This window comes from Podarcis gaigeae, assembly GCF_964106915.1.
Source record: "Podarcis gaigeae genome assembly, chromosome: 16".
Taxonomy (NCBI): domain Eukaryota; kingdom Metazoa; phylum Chordata; class Lepidosauria; order Squamata; family Lacertidae; genus Podarcis; species Podarcis gaigeae.
This window is the reverse complement of record NC_139693.1, coordinates 3,193,740-3,210,922: the sequence shown is the minus strand read 5'-3', so window position 1 is coordinate 3,210,922 and position 17,183 is coordinate 3,193,740. Positions and strand designations below refer to the sequence as shown.

General features: G+C 45.3%; 1 protein-coding gene across 1 annotated transcript in view; it reads right to left on the bottom strand.

The window, feature by feature from the left end:
- LOC310833274 (methanethiol oxidase-like) overlaps positions 1-16,951 on the bottom strand; it is a 33,310-nt gene extending 16,359 nt beyond the window's left edge. The window contains exons 1-5 of the mRNA XM_083715880.1: positions 16,817-16,951; positions 10,478-10,531; positions 4,357-4,469; positions 1,699-1,884; positions 105-225 (exon numbers count right to left, since the gene is read on the bottom strand). Of these exons, the coding sequence (XP_083572006.1) occupies positions 105-225; positions 1,699-1,884; positions 4,357-4,469; positions 10,478-10,531; positions 16,817-16,820 (478 nt within the window). The 5' untranslated portion in view covers positions 16,821-16,951. The remainder of the gene's footprint in view (positions 1-104; positions 226-1,698; positions 1,885-4,356; positions 4,470-10,477; positions 10,532-16,816) is intronic.
- Between the last annotated feature and the right edge of the window lie 232 nt (positions 16,952-17,183).

Below are 17,183 nucleotides of genomic sequence, written 5' to 3'. Positions count from 1 at the left end.
TCTCTGTTCAAAATCTGGACTGGGACTCACTTTGCAAAGGACTTAGTGTTCTTGTTAACCCAGCCCAGACCACCTCCTTTGTCTGCCCAGCCCAAAACAAACACCTTTTCCATTGCCGGACGGGTCTCCCATGGTACTGATCATGATTTCGCCACTGCCCAAGCAGTGGGTGGTGTGAGGATTAGCTAGGTTGCACTTCCAGTACATGTCAACGGGCTCGACAGCCTAAGGGAAAAGGTGGCACAGAGAAAGCGAAGGTTAGTGCGGTGTTAAAAATTTCTCCTCTGTGTGCTTTTTAAGTTTCTAGCTCTTATGATTCCAAGGGTACAGGACCGACAGAAATTGTGTGAATCGTGCCTTCTTCTGCACAGGGAAAGTAACGCTAGTGAAATATACTCAGAGTCGCAAAGTGATTTCATGCTCTTTATTCAGCTCATAGTGGTGAGGAGGAATGAATGAAAGTCCCCTCAAAGTATCTGCTTTATATACATTATTTACACAATGGGCTGCACATGATTGGCTAATTCCAGAATTCTACTGTAAGCCAATCAGGTTGTGGATTCACTTCTATCTGGAGCATGATTGGGTGGTTCCTGCCAACCAATCATACTGCTGCATTGTTCTAGGACCAATCAGACTGCTACATTCTGAATCCTATTGTTCTAGGACCAATCAGACTGCTGCAGTTTGGATCCTATTCAACTCAGTACATAACAGCTAGTGTTGTCCTGAAAACGTTCTATGTGTGTGTTCCTCACTCCCTAACCATTCTCCGTCAATGAAGGAGAAGAGAAACTGCCGTAAAGGGAATATTTTTAGCATACATTTCTCCTATGATACTCTTTAAATGCCATTTCCCCTTAACGTATTAACCTTTGCAAGCAATTTCTCCTAATATAATGCACTCCTGTGCGCTGTTTTATCTAATATATGAATTTTTAGGCACACCTTCACTTAACATTTGCATTCTTGTACGCATTGTTGGAGAACTGCGTCCCAAAGTTCAGAGAAGTGTGTGGATTTTGGAGGGTGGTGTGGCATTTCGGTTCATGCATTGGACTTGGAAAGTTAGAACCGTTTGGCTCGCATTAAAATGCAAAACTAAACGGATTTGATTCCCCATCCATAAAGGTAAAGGGAAAGGGACCCCTGACCATTAGGCCCAGTCGTGGCCGACTCTGGGGTTGCGGCGCTCATCTCGCTTTACTGGCTGAGGGAGCTGGCGTTTGTCCACAGACAGCTTCCGGGTCATGTGGCCAGCAGGACTAAGCCACTTCTGGCGAGCCAGAGCAGCGCATGGAAACGCCGTTTACCTTCCCGCCGGAGTGGTACCTATTTATCTACTTGCACTTTGAGGTGCTTTCAAACTGCTAGGTTGGCAGGAGCAGGGACTGAGCAACGGGAGCTCACCCCGTCACGGGGATTTGAACCACTGACCTTCTGATTGGCAAGTCCTAGGCTCTGTGGTTTAACCCACAGCACCACCCGCGTCCCTCCCCCATCCATAGTGCTAACATTATTACATATTTTGTGAGGGACGGGTTCTGCTACAAAAAAACCTCAGTGCTGATGGCCTTGTAAATACTACACCGAAGACCCACTGCGAGCCACTCTGATAGGGCTTCTGATTCACTGAGCAACAGAGGAACTTGTAAAACAGAGGGTGTGGTTTCTGGTGAGCCCCAGAAAAGCCTGTACCTTATGGAGGCGCGGAGCTCGTGGGTCAGTGCCTGTATCAACCACATAAATCCTGGAAGAGATCAAGCTGGGAAGGATGAGCCTGTTTCGCTTCTTGGTCGTGTCCCCAAAACAGCTGCTGCAGGAGTTCCACCCAGTGTGGTGGAGCTCATCGTTGACATTTGGCATGGGCAGGCGATGGATGACCTATGAAATTAATAATAATAATAATAATAATAATAATAATAATAATAATAACAATAAGTGAGAGCTGGACCATCAAGAAGGCTGATCGCCGAAGAATGGATGCTTTTGAATTCTGGTGCTGGAGGAGACTCTTGAGAGTCCCATGGACTGCAAGAAGATCAAACCTCTCCATTCTGAAGGAAATTAGCCCAGAGTGCTCACTGGAAGGACAGATCCTGAAGCTGAGGCTCCAAGACTTTGGCCCCCTCATGAGAAGAGAAGACTCCCTGGAAAAGACCCTGATGCTGGGAAAGATGGAGGGCACAAGGAGAAGGGGACGACGGAGGATGAGATGGTGGGACAGTGTTCTCGAATCTACCAGCATGAGTCTGACCAAACTGTGGGAGGCAGTGGAAGACAGGATGGCCTGGGGCGCTCTGGTCCAGGGGGGCACAAAGAGTTGGACACGACTAAACGACTAAACAACAACAACAACAATCCCAACATGTTGACCTTTAATCTGTCACTGCTTAATTTTAATTATCTTTTACATATTTTTAATTACCGTATTTTTCGCCCTATAGAACGCACCGGCCCATAGGACGCACCTAGATTTTTTGGGGGGGATAAAGGGGAAAAAATGATTCCTCCCCCCAGGCATGGGGCTGGGGCGGGGGAAGTCCGAGCTTCCCCCACCCCAACCCCTAGAACAGGCAGCTCTCCGCAAGCCTTGGAGGCCAGCGCGAAGTCGCGCCGGGCTACCACAGCTTGCAGAGAGCTGTGCAAAGCCCGCTCTGGGAGCATGCGGGGCTGGGGGAGGGGGAAGCCCGAGCTTCCCCCGTCCCCAGCCCCCAGAACAGGTCCCAGAGCGATCCCGAAGCTGCGCGCTGTCCCCCGAGCTTGCAGGGCTGGCGGCAGGGAGAAGCATGCGTCTCCCCACTGTCAGCCTCCAAACCACATCGGGTTTGTGGGGCTGCTGGTGGGGCTCTCCTGAAGCCTGCAGAGCGAGAGGGGTCTTAACACCTGAGAGTGTCTGTAGGGAAGGAGGGAGAGGCGGTCTCTCAGATATCTGGACGCTTAGTTGTTTAGAACTTTAAACACAACTGCATTTGCAAATGGGTAAAACTTATGGTAATTGCAGCCAGACAGGTTATAGCGAGTAACTGGAAAAATGCAGAAGAGTTAGAGGTGAACCAATGGAGGAAAAAACTGAATATTATAATTTTAGAATACCTAACTGTGAAGATACACAGAATGAAAGGGTTTAAGGTCAGTGAGAAAGAGGAGGATTGGTTTGAGAAGATACTGAATTATTTGGGCAGGTTTGAACAATTTGGGGCAATTAAAATGTTAGAAGTTAAATAAACCTTGTGGAAGGAGGAGTGTTAAGGTATATAGAAGTGTACATATGGTTAATTTGAATATATTATTGAATATGTATATTATTGAATATTGTATACCCAATGTATCAGCCGTCGGGGGGGGCGGTTCACTGTTTGTGTTTTGGTGATTGGTAAAAAAATTAATTATTATTTTTTTAAAAAAAAACCTTTAAACACAACTATCACTCTGAGGTTCCCCCACCCGCCCCCCTCTCATACACAGACGTGGCAATTTGAAACATTTATTTAGAATCATAGAATCATAGAATCCTAGAGTTGGAAGAGACCACAAGGGCCATCGAGTCCAACCCCCTGCCAAGCAGGAAACACCATCAGAGCACTCCTGACATATGGTTGTCAAGCCTCTGCTTAAAGACCTCCAAAGAAGGAGACTCCACCACACTCCTTGGCAGCAAATTCCACTGTCGAACAGCTCTTACTGTCAGGAAGTTCTTCCTAAAGTTTAGGTGGAATCTTCTTTCTTGTAGTTTGGATCCATTGCTCCGTGTCCGCTTCTCTGGAGCAGCAGAAAACAACCTTTCTCCCTCCTCTATGTGACATCCTTTTATATATTTGAACATGGCTATCATATCACCCCTTAACCTCCTCTTCAATTTACAGTTTAAGGTTTTTGAAAATATAAAATAAAATAAAATTAACAAGCTTGGACAAGATATCTTGCTGGACCAGATCAACTGCCCCACAAAGTGTGTGGCTAAGTATACAAAAGCCAACAAAAGATTTAGCAATCTGAACCGCTTGAGAATGAACGGGGAAGTGTTTGGAAAAACCACCACACCCCCACTTTTGTTCTGCAAGAATGGACTCTCCAGTTTTAAAGCGAGCAGCTGTCACAGATGACCTCTGCAACAGCCTGAATGAGGCGGATTGCGATGTTTGCACTTTTAAAAGTGTTTTTAGGGTGGGGTTTTGCTATGGGGATGTGTCAGGGTGTCTTTTGGTTTTCTTTTACGAGATACGACTTAGAATTATCCTTGGAAAGCAAACAGGACTTCTCACACAATTGTGGAGCAATAACGTAACCCTGAAGATATCGGTGCATGCCAAGCCTTGTTGCGTGACTAGCCTTCGCACACCGAAAGATACTTACTTGGCAATAGGTTGGAGATTTGGGGTCCACATCCACCGTGGCCAGGTAGTCTGGTTTCTTTATTCCGGTGTTCCTGTAGATGCAGGGCAGGTATACAATCTCTTCCCGGGGGCCTGTCCAAAAGCAAAAAACCTTGTATGAGCCACCGGGAGTTGGGGAACAGGGAAGCAAACACACTGGTGAAATAAATCAATTAAGGTCTTATGTATATAATAAACGTTCATAAATGTACCAGGCAAACACGTACATAGATATATAGACCACATGTCTGAAGCTGCACAGGAGAGCAGCCATGGAGCCATTTTGACTCCCAAACTGACCAAATTATTTCTCTGCAAGGTCAAGGAAAATGGAAAAGCCTCTGCATTGTATTTTCCTTCACAAATCCTGTCTTAAGGGTATGTCTGTGTTGAATAGGGTGAGCCTGTGATCTGGCTCAGGAACTAAGTATTTATCATTACAAAAGACTGGCCAGGCTCCCCAGGGTATCCAATCAAGTCACCATTGACAGGTAACCTGCCAGACAGGAGGTAAACAACGCACTCAGATTTCTGCTGTAGACCGCCCTTTCTGTGATGTAGGTATGATGTTTCTGGGGGTGGTCTTGGACTCCAGGGTGGGAAATTCCAAAAGTCTATATAAGGGCGGACACACCTTTGTTCGGGGTCCTCCTCCTTTCCTGTGTGTGAAGGGAGCACCCTGTTGCAACACATCAATAAAGATCAAGCTTACCAGCTGCTTTGCTTCTCAATATTCTCTGGTTGGCCTCTGTTATTTTCTCCAACCGATGGAGAACTTGCAAAGGACTCTATAAGGGCTCTTGTGTCCCCCATAAGGGAATAAGGGCAGATTTTCTGTTTATTACACTGGTATTAAGGGGAGCCACATGAGGAAAGGAGAAAAGCTAACCCTTTCACCACTGCGTTTGGATGTGACGAACAATGCAAACAGTGTCTTTCTTGGAACATCTCTGCTTTGCTCTCGAATGAAATGGTGAGCAAGACTTCCGTTAGACTTTGGCAAGGTCAAAGGAGTGGGGGAACGACGTGAGATAATATTGCCTGAGGGGGCAAATCCCACGTGCAAGCCACAAGCCGGCCATCCCTGATTTGCCATGAAATGAGGCCATTTTTTAACAAAGCTTCATTTATGAATTTATGCATGAATTTGCAGATGGGGGAGAAATAGTTCTAAAGGGAAGAAGGAAAGAAACATTGCTTTTTGGTGATGTAGGTACAGTGGTACCTCTGGTTAAGAACTTAATTCGTTCCGGAGGTCCGTTCTTAACTTGAAACTGTTCTTAACCTGAGGCACCACTTTAGACAATGGGGCCTCCCGCTGCCGCCAGAGCACGATTTCTGTTCTCATCCTGAAGCAAAGTTCTTAACCCAAGGTACTATTTCTGGGTTAGCGGAGTCTGTAACCTGAAGCGTCTGTAACCCGAGGTGCCACTGTATTCATCACAACAGGGGTAGTTTGGGAAGAGGCAGGCAAGAAGGTAATGCCTCATCTTTTTGGAGTGCTTCGTCTAGTATCATCTGAAAAGAGGCATTCTCCCTCATGGGAACAGAATGCCCTTTCTAATGCTATTTGAGACAAGGTACCGTATCTCTCCTCACGCCTCCTCTAAGAGGTCTTCCATCTTCACTCACACACTGGGGGGAATGAAGCATCCCTCCTCTCTCACAGGTGGGCACACAATCTTATGATTCAATTCTAATCCTTCTAACCTCCTTTGGGGTAGGCTTGCGGGTATGGCAGAAGGAAATAGGATCTGCCCATGCGATGCCCACCTGGTGGAAACTCTAGCTCACATGGCCCTTAAATGTAAAATGTATGATGATCTCCGCCAACAATTTCTAGACCATCTATGTATTCCAACATGGAAACCAGAGACTGAGGTCATATGCTTCTTATTACAGGGGAGAGACCAGGAGCTCACCCAGACAGTAGCTAAGTTCCTCTATTTGATTTTTTGTCACTACAGGATCCTGCCCTTACTGGAAACCCTCAGAGATGAGGTGGATTGCTCGCCTCTACTGCCCTTTGGCAAATGACTGTGCTGTTGAAGTGGTGACGAGATCGAAGTGGCCTATCTATTTTAAATGTATTCTGAATGTTCTTATGTGATGCCAATAAAGTTACTTGACTTGACCATCTTATGAAGAGGTGTTCCTCCTGCAACACGTAACATAAGACAATGCTATCTGAAGGTCTTGTAAGCACCTGGTTTAATAATAATAATAATAATAATAATAATAATAATAGTCATATTTCAAACACTTACTGTTGAATTAAGGCAGGGGGGACTTTTTAGCCAATCAAAATGTTTTTCAATCTATCTAACCAATCAAACATGATTAAATTTGACAGTCCTTTTATTTCCCAAATAACATTTAGGGAAAAACCAGAGGCTTTTCTGCTAGGTATTTTAGGTGCAGAGATCCCGAAGGAGCAGAAACGACTATTCATGTATCCAACGACAGCAGCGCGAATTCTACTGGCCCAGAGATGGAAAGAAGAAAAAGTTCTGACCAGAGACAAATGGCTGATGGAGATGGACTACCACAAAATGGCAAAATTGGCTGGGAAAATCAAAAACCAGGAAAAGAAGAATTTTAAGAAGGAATGGGGAAAATTCACAATGTATTTATAAGAGAACACTGTAAACAACTAAACACTTTGGCAGGATTTGAGTAACGCTTGTAATATATGAAGAATTATGGTAAAAATGGTTTATTTGTTTTTTGAAAAATAGAGAAAATAAGGAAGGCAGTTGGAAAAAAAGATTGAAAATTGTAACAATGGAAAGGCGGAGAGGGTCATAAGATTCAGAGAATCCTAAATGGTGATGTTGATGTATAATGTTTGAATTCAAATTGGTACTGTAAAACCCAATAAAAATATATTGGTGGGGGAGTGGCAGTCCTTCATAATGTAAAAAACCTACATCAAAACGTCTATATCTCTTTTAACATATCACCTACTGGGGGTTATGAAGGCCTCAGGACTGGAGAGCAGTCCAGGATCATTTCAGATACATTTGCAGCCCTGGCAATGATACCCTCAAAAACCACAGCCTGTTATCTACAGTGCCCAGATGTGGATGAAAAATGAAAGAGGGAGTTTCTTTAGCTTGAAAGCATTTCCTTATTATTGCTGGCGCTTCTCCTGAGTGTTAGGACGACACAGTTGCCACTCCCTGACGGAGGCTGCGACTGCAGTTCAGGAAACCTTGCAGGGGTGTGCAAATTTCATTAAATTTATCAAATGTGCAAAAATGAAACATTAGTAAGCAACCAGTCCCAAGAGAGGGCAGAGCCATAGTTCAGTGGCTGGGTCCCGGGTTCAAAACCTGGCACATCCAGGTAGCGCTGGGAATGTCCCATGCCTGGCACTCTGAAGATCCCCTGCCAGTCAGTGTGGACAACACTGAGTTTGGATTTGGATTTGATATCCCCCTTTATCACTACCCTGGAAACGATGCCTTATGAGGAACGATGCCCTATGAGGAACGGCTAAGGGAGCTGGGCATGTTTAGCCTGGAGAAGAGGAGGTTAAGGGGTGATATGATAGCCATGTTCAAATATATAAAAGGATGTCACATAGAGGAGGGAGAAAGGTTGTTTTCTGCTGCTCCAGAGAAGCGGACACGGAGCAATGGATCCAAACTACAAGAAAGAAGATTCCACCTAAACATTAGGAAGAACTTCCTACAGTAAGAGCTGTTCGACAGTGGAATTTGCTGCCAGGGAGTGTGGTGGAGTCTCCTTCTTTGGAGGTCTTTAAGCAGAGGCTTGACAACCATATGTCAGGAGTGCTCTGATGGTGTTTCCTGCTTGGCAGGGGGTTGGACTCGATGGCCCTGGTGGTCTCTTCCAACTCTTCTATGATTCTATGATTCTATAATTCTACCCTAAGGAGTCTCAAAGCAGCTAACATTCTCCTTTCCCTTCCTCCCCCACAACAAACACTCTGCGAGGTGAGTAAGGCTGAGACTTCAGAGAAGTGTGACTGGCCCAAGGTCACCCAGCAGCTGCACGTGGAGGAGCGGGGAATCGAACCCGGTTCCCCAGATTACGAGTCCACCGCTCTTAACCACTACACCACACTGGCACTGAGTTAGATGGAACAAGGAAGCTTCCTTTGTCCTTCCTAAGCTGTGCATGGCTTCAGAGGCAATCTGATCAGCATGACCACTTCAGTGGTACCGTGCTTGTTTTGCAATGCATGGGTCCCAGGAATCTGGAGTCTCAGAAGGTCTGCAGGTAGGTCTCCTGGCTGACCATTGGTATTTAACTCCCAATAAACTATTTAGAGCAGGGGTCAGCAAACTTTTTCAGCAGAGAGCCGGTTCCCTGTCCCTCAGACCTTGTGGGGGGCCGGACTATATTTCGAAGGGGGAAAATGAACAAATTCCTATGCCCCACAAATAACCCAGAGATGTATGTTAAATAAAAGGACATATTCTACTCATGTAAAAACACGCTGATTCCCGGACCGTCCATGAGCCAGATTTAGAAGGTGACTGGGCCAGATCCAGCCCCTGAGCCTTAGGCTGTCTACCCATGATTTAGAAGGATGTGGGTGGCGCTGTGGTCTAAACCACAGAGCTTGCCGATCAGAAGGTCGGCGGTTCGAATCCCCGTCACGGGGTGAGCTCCCATTGTTCGGTCCCAGCTCCTGCCCACCTAGCAGTTTGAAAGCACATCAAAGTGCAAGTAGATAAACAGGTACCGCTTCGGCAGGAAGGTAAATGGTGTTTCCATGCGCTGCTCTGGTTCGCCAGAAGCGGCTTAGTCATGCTGGCCACATGACCCGGAAGCTGTACGCCAGCTCCCTTGGCCTATAGAGCGAGATGAGCACGCAACCCCAGAGTCGTCCATGACTGGACCTAACGATCAGGGGTCCCTTTACCTTTTTAAACTATTTAGAATGTATAAAGGTGTTTCAAATGTTTAATGGAAATGCCCAGAACGCAAAGGGACATTTTATCATGCTTGGTGAACATGTAAAATGGAGGAGGAAAAGGATACAAATACATGGATGCAGTAGATTTTAAAGCTTAGTATTCAGTTGAAGCCAAAACTCTTTGTTTGAGGCTTAATGGAGACACAACTGCAAAAGGACGATGGAAGTTCACTCCAATGTAAGATTACAGAGGCGAGATTGTTATATGTAGAAAGATGGAAAGATACAGCCCTACCCACTATCGATGAATGGCTGATAAAACTATTGGACTTGGCTGAGATGGCAAAGGTAATGTGTTTAATTAGAGAAAAAAATCATTATTGACATTTACTCAGGACTGGAAACTTCTTATGGACTTTTTGCATGAAAGAGAAAATGAACTTGTAATATCTGGATTCGAAGATGGAAAAAGTACTGGTTTATAGATGACAGAATGAGCGAATAATATGTTTAGGTGAAGGACAGAGAACTAGAAATCTTTTTATATATATTTTTCTTTTCTCTTTTCCCATGCTTTTCCTTCCTTCCTTCCTTCCTTCCTTCCTTCCTTCCTTCCTTCCTTTCTTTCTTTCTTTCTTTCTTCTTCATATTCTTCCCGCCTCTGTTCTTTTTTTAGACATTTCAGTGTATTATATTTTTGTGATAGGTATGCATTTTTGTACAAGTATCAATAAAAATACTATATATATAAGAAAGAGAAAGATCACCCGCTGAATCGCTGGAGAGCCAATCAGCGTATAGACATTACTGAACTCAATGGACCAGTGGATAGATTAGATTTCACCATGCTCTTGTTTGTCATTTAGAAACCGTTACTGCACACAAGTTATAAACAAGGGAATCCCAGCCCACAGACTTACAACCTAGAACAGGAACTACACAAAAGGAAAAAGCAGTGGGGGAGTAGAGAAAGCACTACTTTCAAATCCCAGTATGAGGACACAGACAAGGCACTGGTTTTCCCCCCAGTACAGGGTTGTTGGCAAACACAAACAGTAGCCAGCAATTGGGACTGGCAAAAAAAAAAATTGTGGGTCCCCTTGTGCTGTTCAGGTACGCAAGCTTGCTCCGAACTCCTTGGAAAGTTGGCAAGATACAGGCATGCTTGTAATAAAAATAAAAAGTGGCCACAAAGACCCTGGCCCCTTACCTTTCATAGCGTCCAAAGGTGTTTTGTATCCAGGGCCGCACTCTCCGCATTTCGCTGCAAATTGAAATGGTTGAAAGATCAGCAGGTGACAGTTTTGCTGGTCCCAAAAGATGCCTTTCCTAGATATATTCCCAGACCTTTTGATATAATAATAATAATAATAATAATAATAATAATAATAATAATAATAATAATAATTTATTATTTACCGGTATACCCTGCCTATCTGGCTGAGTCTCCCCAGCCACTCTGGGTGGCTCCCAATCGAGTGTTAATGTGAGTGAATGTCTTTAGTTTGCTATCTTGGAACAGGGGAATGCAGGGAGTAAAGAATGACTCCCCATGCAGAATTCAACTTCCTACGCACCTTAACTTTCTTTCTTTTAAAATTAGAATTAATAATAATAATAATTTATTACTTATGCCCCGCCCATCTGGCCGGGCCTCTGTGGTTGAACCCACAGCTCCACTCGCGTCCCTCGGTCTTCATCTACAGGGTGGCAATTTCAAAAGTCCATATAAGGCTTTGCGCATCATTGTTCGGGGTTCCTCCTCCCTCCTTCATGTGGGGAGTGAGGACCCTGTTGCAACAGATCAATAAAGATCAGGCTTACTAGCTGCTTTGCTTCTCAATATTCTCTGGTTGGCCTCTGTTATTTTCTCCTACCGATAGGGAACCTACGTAAGGACTCTATATGGGCTCTTGGGTACCCCATAAGGGAAAAGGGCAATTTTTGTTTACAACACATGTTTCTAGCCCTCAGGACTATAGCAATTAGGATCCTCCAAAGTTTGTATCAAATAGGTCCCTTCCCCCCTTTGCGCAAGCCTGGCAGCGGAAACTTCCTTCAATGCTAAGGCTGCATAGTTGGTTAGAGAATGGTGCTGATACGAAAGGGGGGCATTTCTTTTTCACCTTCTTCTTTGCTACAATATATCCATTTATTTCCAATTGTCAATGTCAAAAGGGACTAAAATCTATAAAATTCATAGAAAATCAACGTGCCAATTTGCTCAATTTCTCTAGGACTCCATGACACCTTCCCTGTCCTCCATAATCCCTCAAGCAAGGTGTCAAGATGCTAATCCTGTCAAATCACTCTGCCAAGCCTTTCCTGCGGGCAATGCCAGGTGGCAGACTATGCGTACATGGACCATTGTCTTCTCATCACCGGTACTCAGGATGTGCTTATCTGCGCATATCTCCAGCTCTGCATATTCCCCCCTCCCTCCTCCATATGCTAATCCTGTGTAACCCAACCTCTTCTTAATGTATTCATGATGTAATCTGTGTAACCCAACCTCTTCTTAATGTATTCATGATGTAATCTGTGTAACCCAACCTCTTCTTAAAGTATTCATGATGTAACTGGGATGTATTTTGCACTGTATTCTGGGACATGGAGGGAAGTTTCAAAAGTTCATGTCACCCCTTTCTCGCTGTTCAATCTCGCATTGAACCTGTTGCACAATAAACTTGGATCTTCTGCAGCTTGCTCCTGTCTCCGGCTGAGCTCATTTTCCTCCGCAGGGACCCGCGGACTTAGTCCGACGAGCTGGGTGGCAGAGCAGCCTCGCACCCAGATTTTACCATAACAGTGCTGATACTGCAAAGGTTGCAACTCTGTGATTCTAAGCCAAAGCACTAGATGAGGTTGCTCAGTAAGCATGAGGGAGCTCTTGCCTCACCCCACCCCATCCCTGAGGATATTCCACCCGAGGCAGCTGCCTCACACTGTCTAATGGAAGGGCTGGCCATTGGGAATATCCCATTGCGGGAAAGAGGACACTGGGCTACTATGTGAACCTTGGGCCTGTTGCAGGAATTTATGTATAGGTTGGGGGGGGGGTTGCCCCTCCAGCAGATATCAGGCACACACAGACCACTACCAAAACCAGCACAATCACTTTTGTGACTTTTGTGATTTGTCCCCACAAAGCACTTCATCACAGTTTCTTCCTATAAATCAAAGGGCCTTTGCTGCACGATACCAAATGTAAGAATTCACTGATAAATGTCTCTATGTACCGGCTCACTGGGAAAACTTCAGAAATTCATATAGACACATGAGCTCAGCTCCTCAGCAGCCCCTCTGCCTGAGTGATAATCCCTGGCATCCTGATACCTGAGTGCCAGACAGGTAGCCATTCCAGAAACAACAAACCCAGATGAAGACAAAAGGGTGTGATTAACTTGGCTGGTAAACAGGGAAATGTAAATATCTTTTTTGTTACACTTGATGGGTGTTTGGTGGAGGGCAAGGAGAACCATGGGGCAGGGTCCAGGTTGCTCTGATTACGGCCACCAGGCCTCCCCTTTCATGATGTAACCGTGATGTATGAGTGATGTAGTTTTTGGGGGGTGTAACATGGGGATTAGCAGCAAATAAAAGTTTGGGTTCTCTTTTGTTCGGGGCTTCCATCTTGTTCCACCTGGTGGCAGGTGGGAGTCCTGTCGCGACAGTCTTCAATAAAGACCAAGCCGAATGGCTGCTGTTTTGCTCTGGTATTCCTGGCTGGTGTCCTTGTTTTTTGCCCAAGGGAGCCCTCAGATTTCTCCGTTAACAGGCCTGACCTAACGAGGTTCTTCTTGCTAGCTCTCTGCATGGCTACTCTGGAGAAAGCTGCCAGTGTAGGGCTGTGGGCTCACAGACGGGGTAGATCCGCACAGCAGTTCCACTTTTAAGGTTGGTTGAGATCCAAGAAATGGTTGTAAACAACATGAAGCTCTGGAATGGACAAACTTGGCACTGGAGTGAAAATGGAATTTTTGGCACCCAACAGCTACTTGTGCTAAAACACACCCCACACTCTAAATTGTATTTTTTAGGAGTGTCCTGTTAAGCCTCTTAGGCGGCTGCTGTCACGCAAGAGATCGGGCGCCGACCCAAAGAGCCTGACCTGGGGTCATTGTAAAACATCCGAGGCCAGTCTTCCCCAACGTGGTGCCCTCCGAACTCCATCAGCCCCAGCCAGCATGGCCCATGGTCAGGGCGGGGGCTGTAGTTGAAGCAAAACAGTATCTGGAGATTAGGGTGGGGAAGCTATTCAAAGATAACGTTTTCCAAAAATGTCCTGCCCCTGCTGCAGGACTCCTGCAAGCTGCAATCTGTCTTGGGAAAAGTTGCAAGGTGCATCCATGTTTTAGTTCAGCGGCCAAACCTGTTGCTGTGTGACTTGACAGTGAACTCTAGGAGGCACTCAAATATTGTGTGTGTGTGTGAAGTGGATCCAGAGAAAAGCTTTTATCTTTCTCACCATAGCACTAGAATCTGGAGGTACAGTGGTGCCTCGCAAGACGAAATTAATCCGTTCCGTGAGGCTCTTTGTATAGCGGTTTTTTCATCTTGCGAAGCAAGCCCATTGACAGCTTAGCGGATTAGTGCTATTAGCGGTTTAGCGGCTTTTAGCGATCAGCTGCTTAGCGGCTTAGGAAAAGGGGGGGGAAAGCGGAAAAAACCCACAGGAACTCGCAAGACATTTTCGTCTTGCGAAGCAAGCCCATAGGAAAATTCGTTTTGTGAGCTGAATTTCCTGCAGCAAGCCAGTGGAGCTGGAATTTGGGCTCAACTGGAATTTGGGCTGAACAAGTCCCAAAGCAGTATATTTGATTTAATAAGTAACAGATTAAGCAAAAGAAGGCAAAGAGGAGACGACTGGTGTCCGATAGCCTTATCACAGCAATAAACTAAAGCAATATATCCAAATTGCAGCAACTCACTTTTCAGTTTGGAGATATTTTAATTGCCTTTTTTGCTGCAGTGTTACATGGCTGGCTCAGCTTGGGATTGATTAGTCCCAATATCATTTTCACATGTTCTGCTTCCAAGCCTGGTATCTCCCATTGTATACCTGTTTGTTTGGTTTTTGCCTAAATGCATCTAAGGTAAAGGGACCTCTGACCATTAGGTCCACTCGTGACCGACTCTGGGGTTATGGCGCTCATTTCGCTTTACTGGCTGAGAGAGCCAACGTACAGCTTCTGGGTCATGTGGCCAGCATGACTGAGCCGCTTCTGGAGAACCAGAGCAGTGCACAGAAACGCCATTTACCTTCCCGCCGGAGTGGTACCTATTTATCTACTTGCACTTTGACGTGCTTTCGAACTGCTAGGTTGGCAGGAGCAGGGACCGAGCAACAGGAGCTCACCCTGTCGTGGGGATTCGAACCTCTGACCTTCTGATCGGCAAGTCCTAGGCTCTGTGGTTTAACCCACAGTGCCACCTGCATCCCTTTTTAAATGCATCTACCACTGCTGAATTTCCATTCTATCAAAGTACAGTAATACCAGAATTTTATCCCAGCATTCACTACTCCTCCCAGCTTTGTGTCATCCACAGATTTGATAAATTCCCTTCACCCTTTCATCTGAGTCACTAACAATTTTTTTAAACAAGTACTGGGCCCAGGACAGCTGCATGGCACTCCCAGTGAAAACCTTCCTCCAGTTTGATGAAGAAGCACCGAAGAGCAAAGCCATCAAGCCCACATTTAACTAGTCTGCTAAACAAAATATTATGGGGGTCTTTGTCAAATGCGTTGCTGAAGCAAAGATAAATTATGTCCACAGCATTCCCACAATACACGAATCAGGTTATTGGTGCATTTCCTACAATAATCAAGCATGAACAAACTGATCACTTTATAACCTGTTTTGCCATCTTTCCCAGTATCAAAAAGTCAGACTGGGGTTGGACAAGGTTAACTTTAAGGTCCCCTCCACCGTTGTGATTCTGCGAATTGTTTATAGGCTTACTGTCTCACTTTTATTCACTTTTCAGATTGTTTGATTCTCTTTTGATATTGTTGTATACAATTTTATATCGTGTTGTTAGGTGTTTTAGGCTGGCTTTTGGAAAAGCAGGGCACAAACAGATCATGGTGCAGGACCAGTCTCCACTTTCCAACTCTTCCAGATTTTGTATTTGGACTTTCAAAAGGCCTGTCTCTCCATTCCAGTGGCACCGTGCGCAATTCATCTGCTGGCCCTAAAATCTCACTACTTATGCAGATTTGCCCATAGTTCTCTCTATGCAAGATAGAAGCAAAAAAGGAGAACACTCTGTTGAAAAACATTGAAACTTTATCTCCACGTAAACATGCACAGGACTGGGCAGCGGTTTCAAAGTGGAATTACTGCTCACAGGCTATGAAAAATATTAAAGCTCAATCCTAAACATACTTACTTGGAAGTAAGCCTCAGTAAAACAAAAACCTACATGTCTGTAGGTGTGTGTGTGTGTGTGTGTACACACACACATATTTATGTCAAATTTAAAATGTCATAGGTTCTGGTGCATCGATCTAGACCACAGTTTCCCACATTTGGGTTTCCCACTGTTTTTGTACTACAACTCCCACCATCCCTAGCTAGAAGGACCAGTGGTCAGGGATGATGGGAACTGTAGTCCGAAAACATCTGGAGACCCAGATTTGGGGGAACCTGCTAAATGATATGCTTGGGTCTCTTTCAAACCTCTGATTCTGTATCTGTGAGGTTAGAATCCATAAGAGTAAACCTGCTGAATCCACAGCAATGACCACTGCGAGGAGCGCAGAGAGAATAAAAAGCCATGGTGTACCTGTAGCAGCAAAACTGGGTGCCTTTAGCTACCCTGGCTGCAATAAAACATGTCTCTCCTGTATTGTTCTCTACAGCCGCAGCAAGCGCTGTAACTCTCCAAGGGTTTGACTTCGCCCCAATGGTGACTCTTCCACTGTCTCCCCAGACAGACGGATGCCAGCAAAACCTGCTGAACCGGTCAAATCAGTTCTTTTAAGGTAATCGCTAGCCTTTCAGCTAACGTCCTGTCATCAGCATATTAAATAATGAGGTTGTGTATTTATACTAAAATACTGTACTTTGGAGAGCGTATTTTCCTAGAAGCCCCATGGATTTCTATGGAATGTACTCTCCAGACTGCCCCTGCGGGGATAAAAGTTGTGCAGCCCACTTAGACGGACGCATTTACCTAAATGCAAACCTCTCTTGGAGTTCCACAAGGCTTTACTCCCGAGGAAACATGCATGAACTTGCAACCCAAACCAGAGACCACATGGAAAGGTCCTGCGATAGAAACCACACCAGCGCCCACAAGTTGGGCTGGTTAAGCTGCAAAAGAAAAGCAACAAACACACACACACACAAACACTTTCAACCCTCCAAGATGTAAACTTGGAGGCGTGTGGGTTGTGTGTACAGGATTGCAGGGCAAAAAACCGTAAAACTGGAGCATGTTAGAGCTGGAAGCTACATAGAAAGCAGGAGGAGGGCAAGCTCAGCTTTCCCACAGATCACACAGCTGGGTGAAAAGGAGAAAGAGGTGGTTATTCTCTTACCCATACTGGAGTCCTCTGCTTCTCCCTTTTTCCAGATTCTGAGGAATTCAGCAGCAAAAAGGAGGCACACAGACTCTGAGATCTGCTCTGCAGGGCTATATATACCAGCTGAATGGGCGGAGAAGGGGAGTGTTGAGTGAAAGAAGCTGTTAGAGGAGGCAACTGGAAGGAGGAGAGGCTGAAGTGGGAGGAGGGATTCAGGGTCAAAATCCAGTACTTTCCCTCACTTTCAGTAAGCCACAAAGGACAGATTTGTTCCCTGGCTTGAATGGTGTTTATTTCCCACACACAGAGACGCAGTTCAGGATGAGCTCCAACTCTAGTTTCAGAAGGCAGAAAAAAACATCTTGGGTTCCTGGGCTGGAGT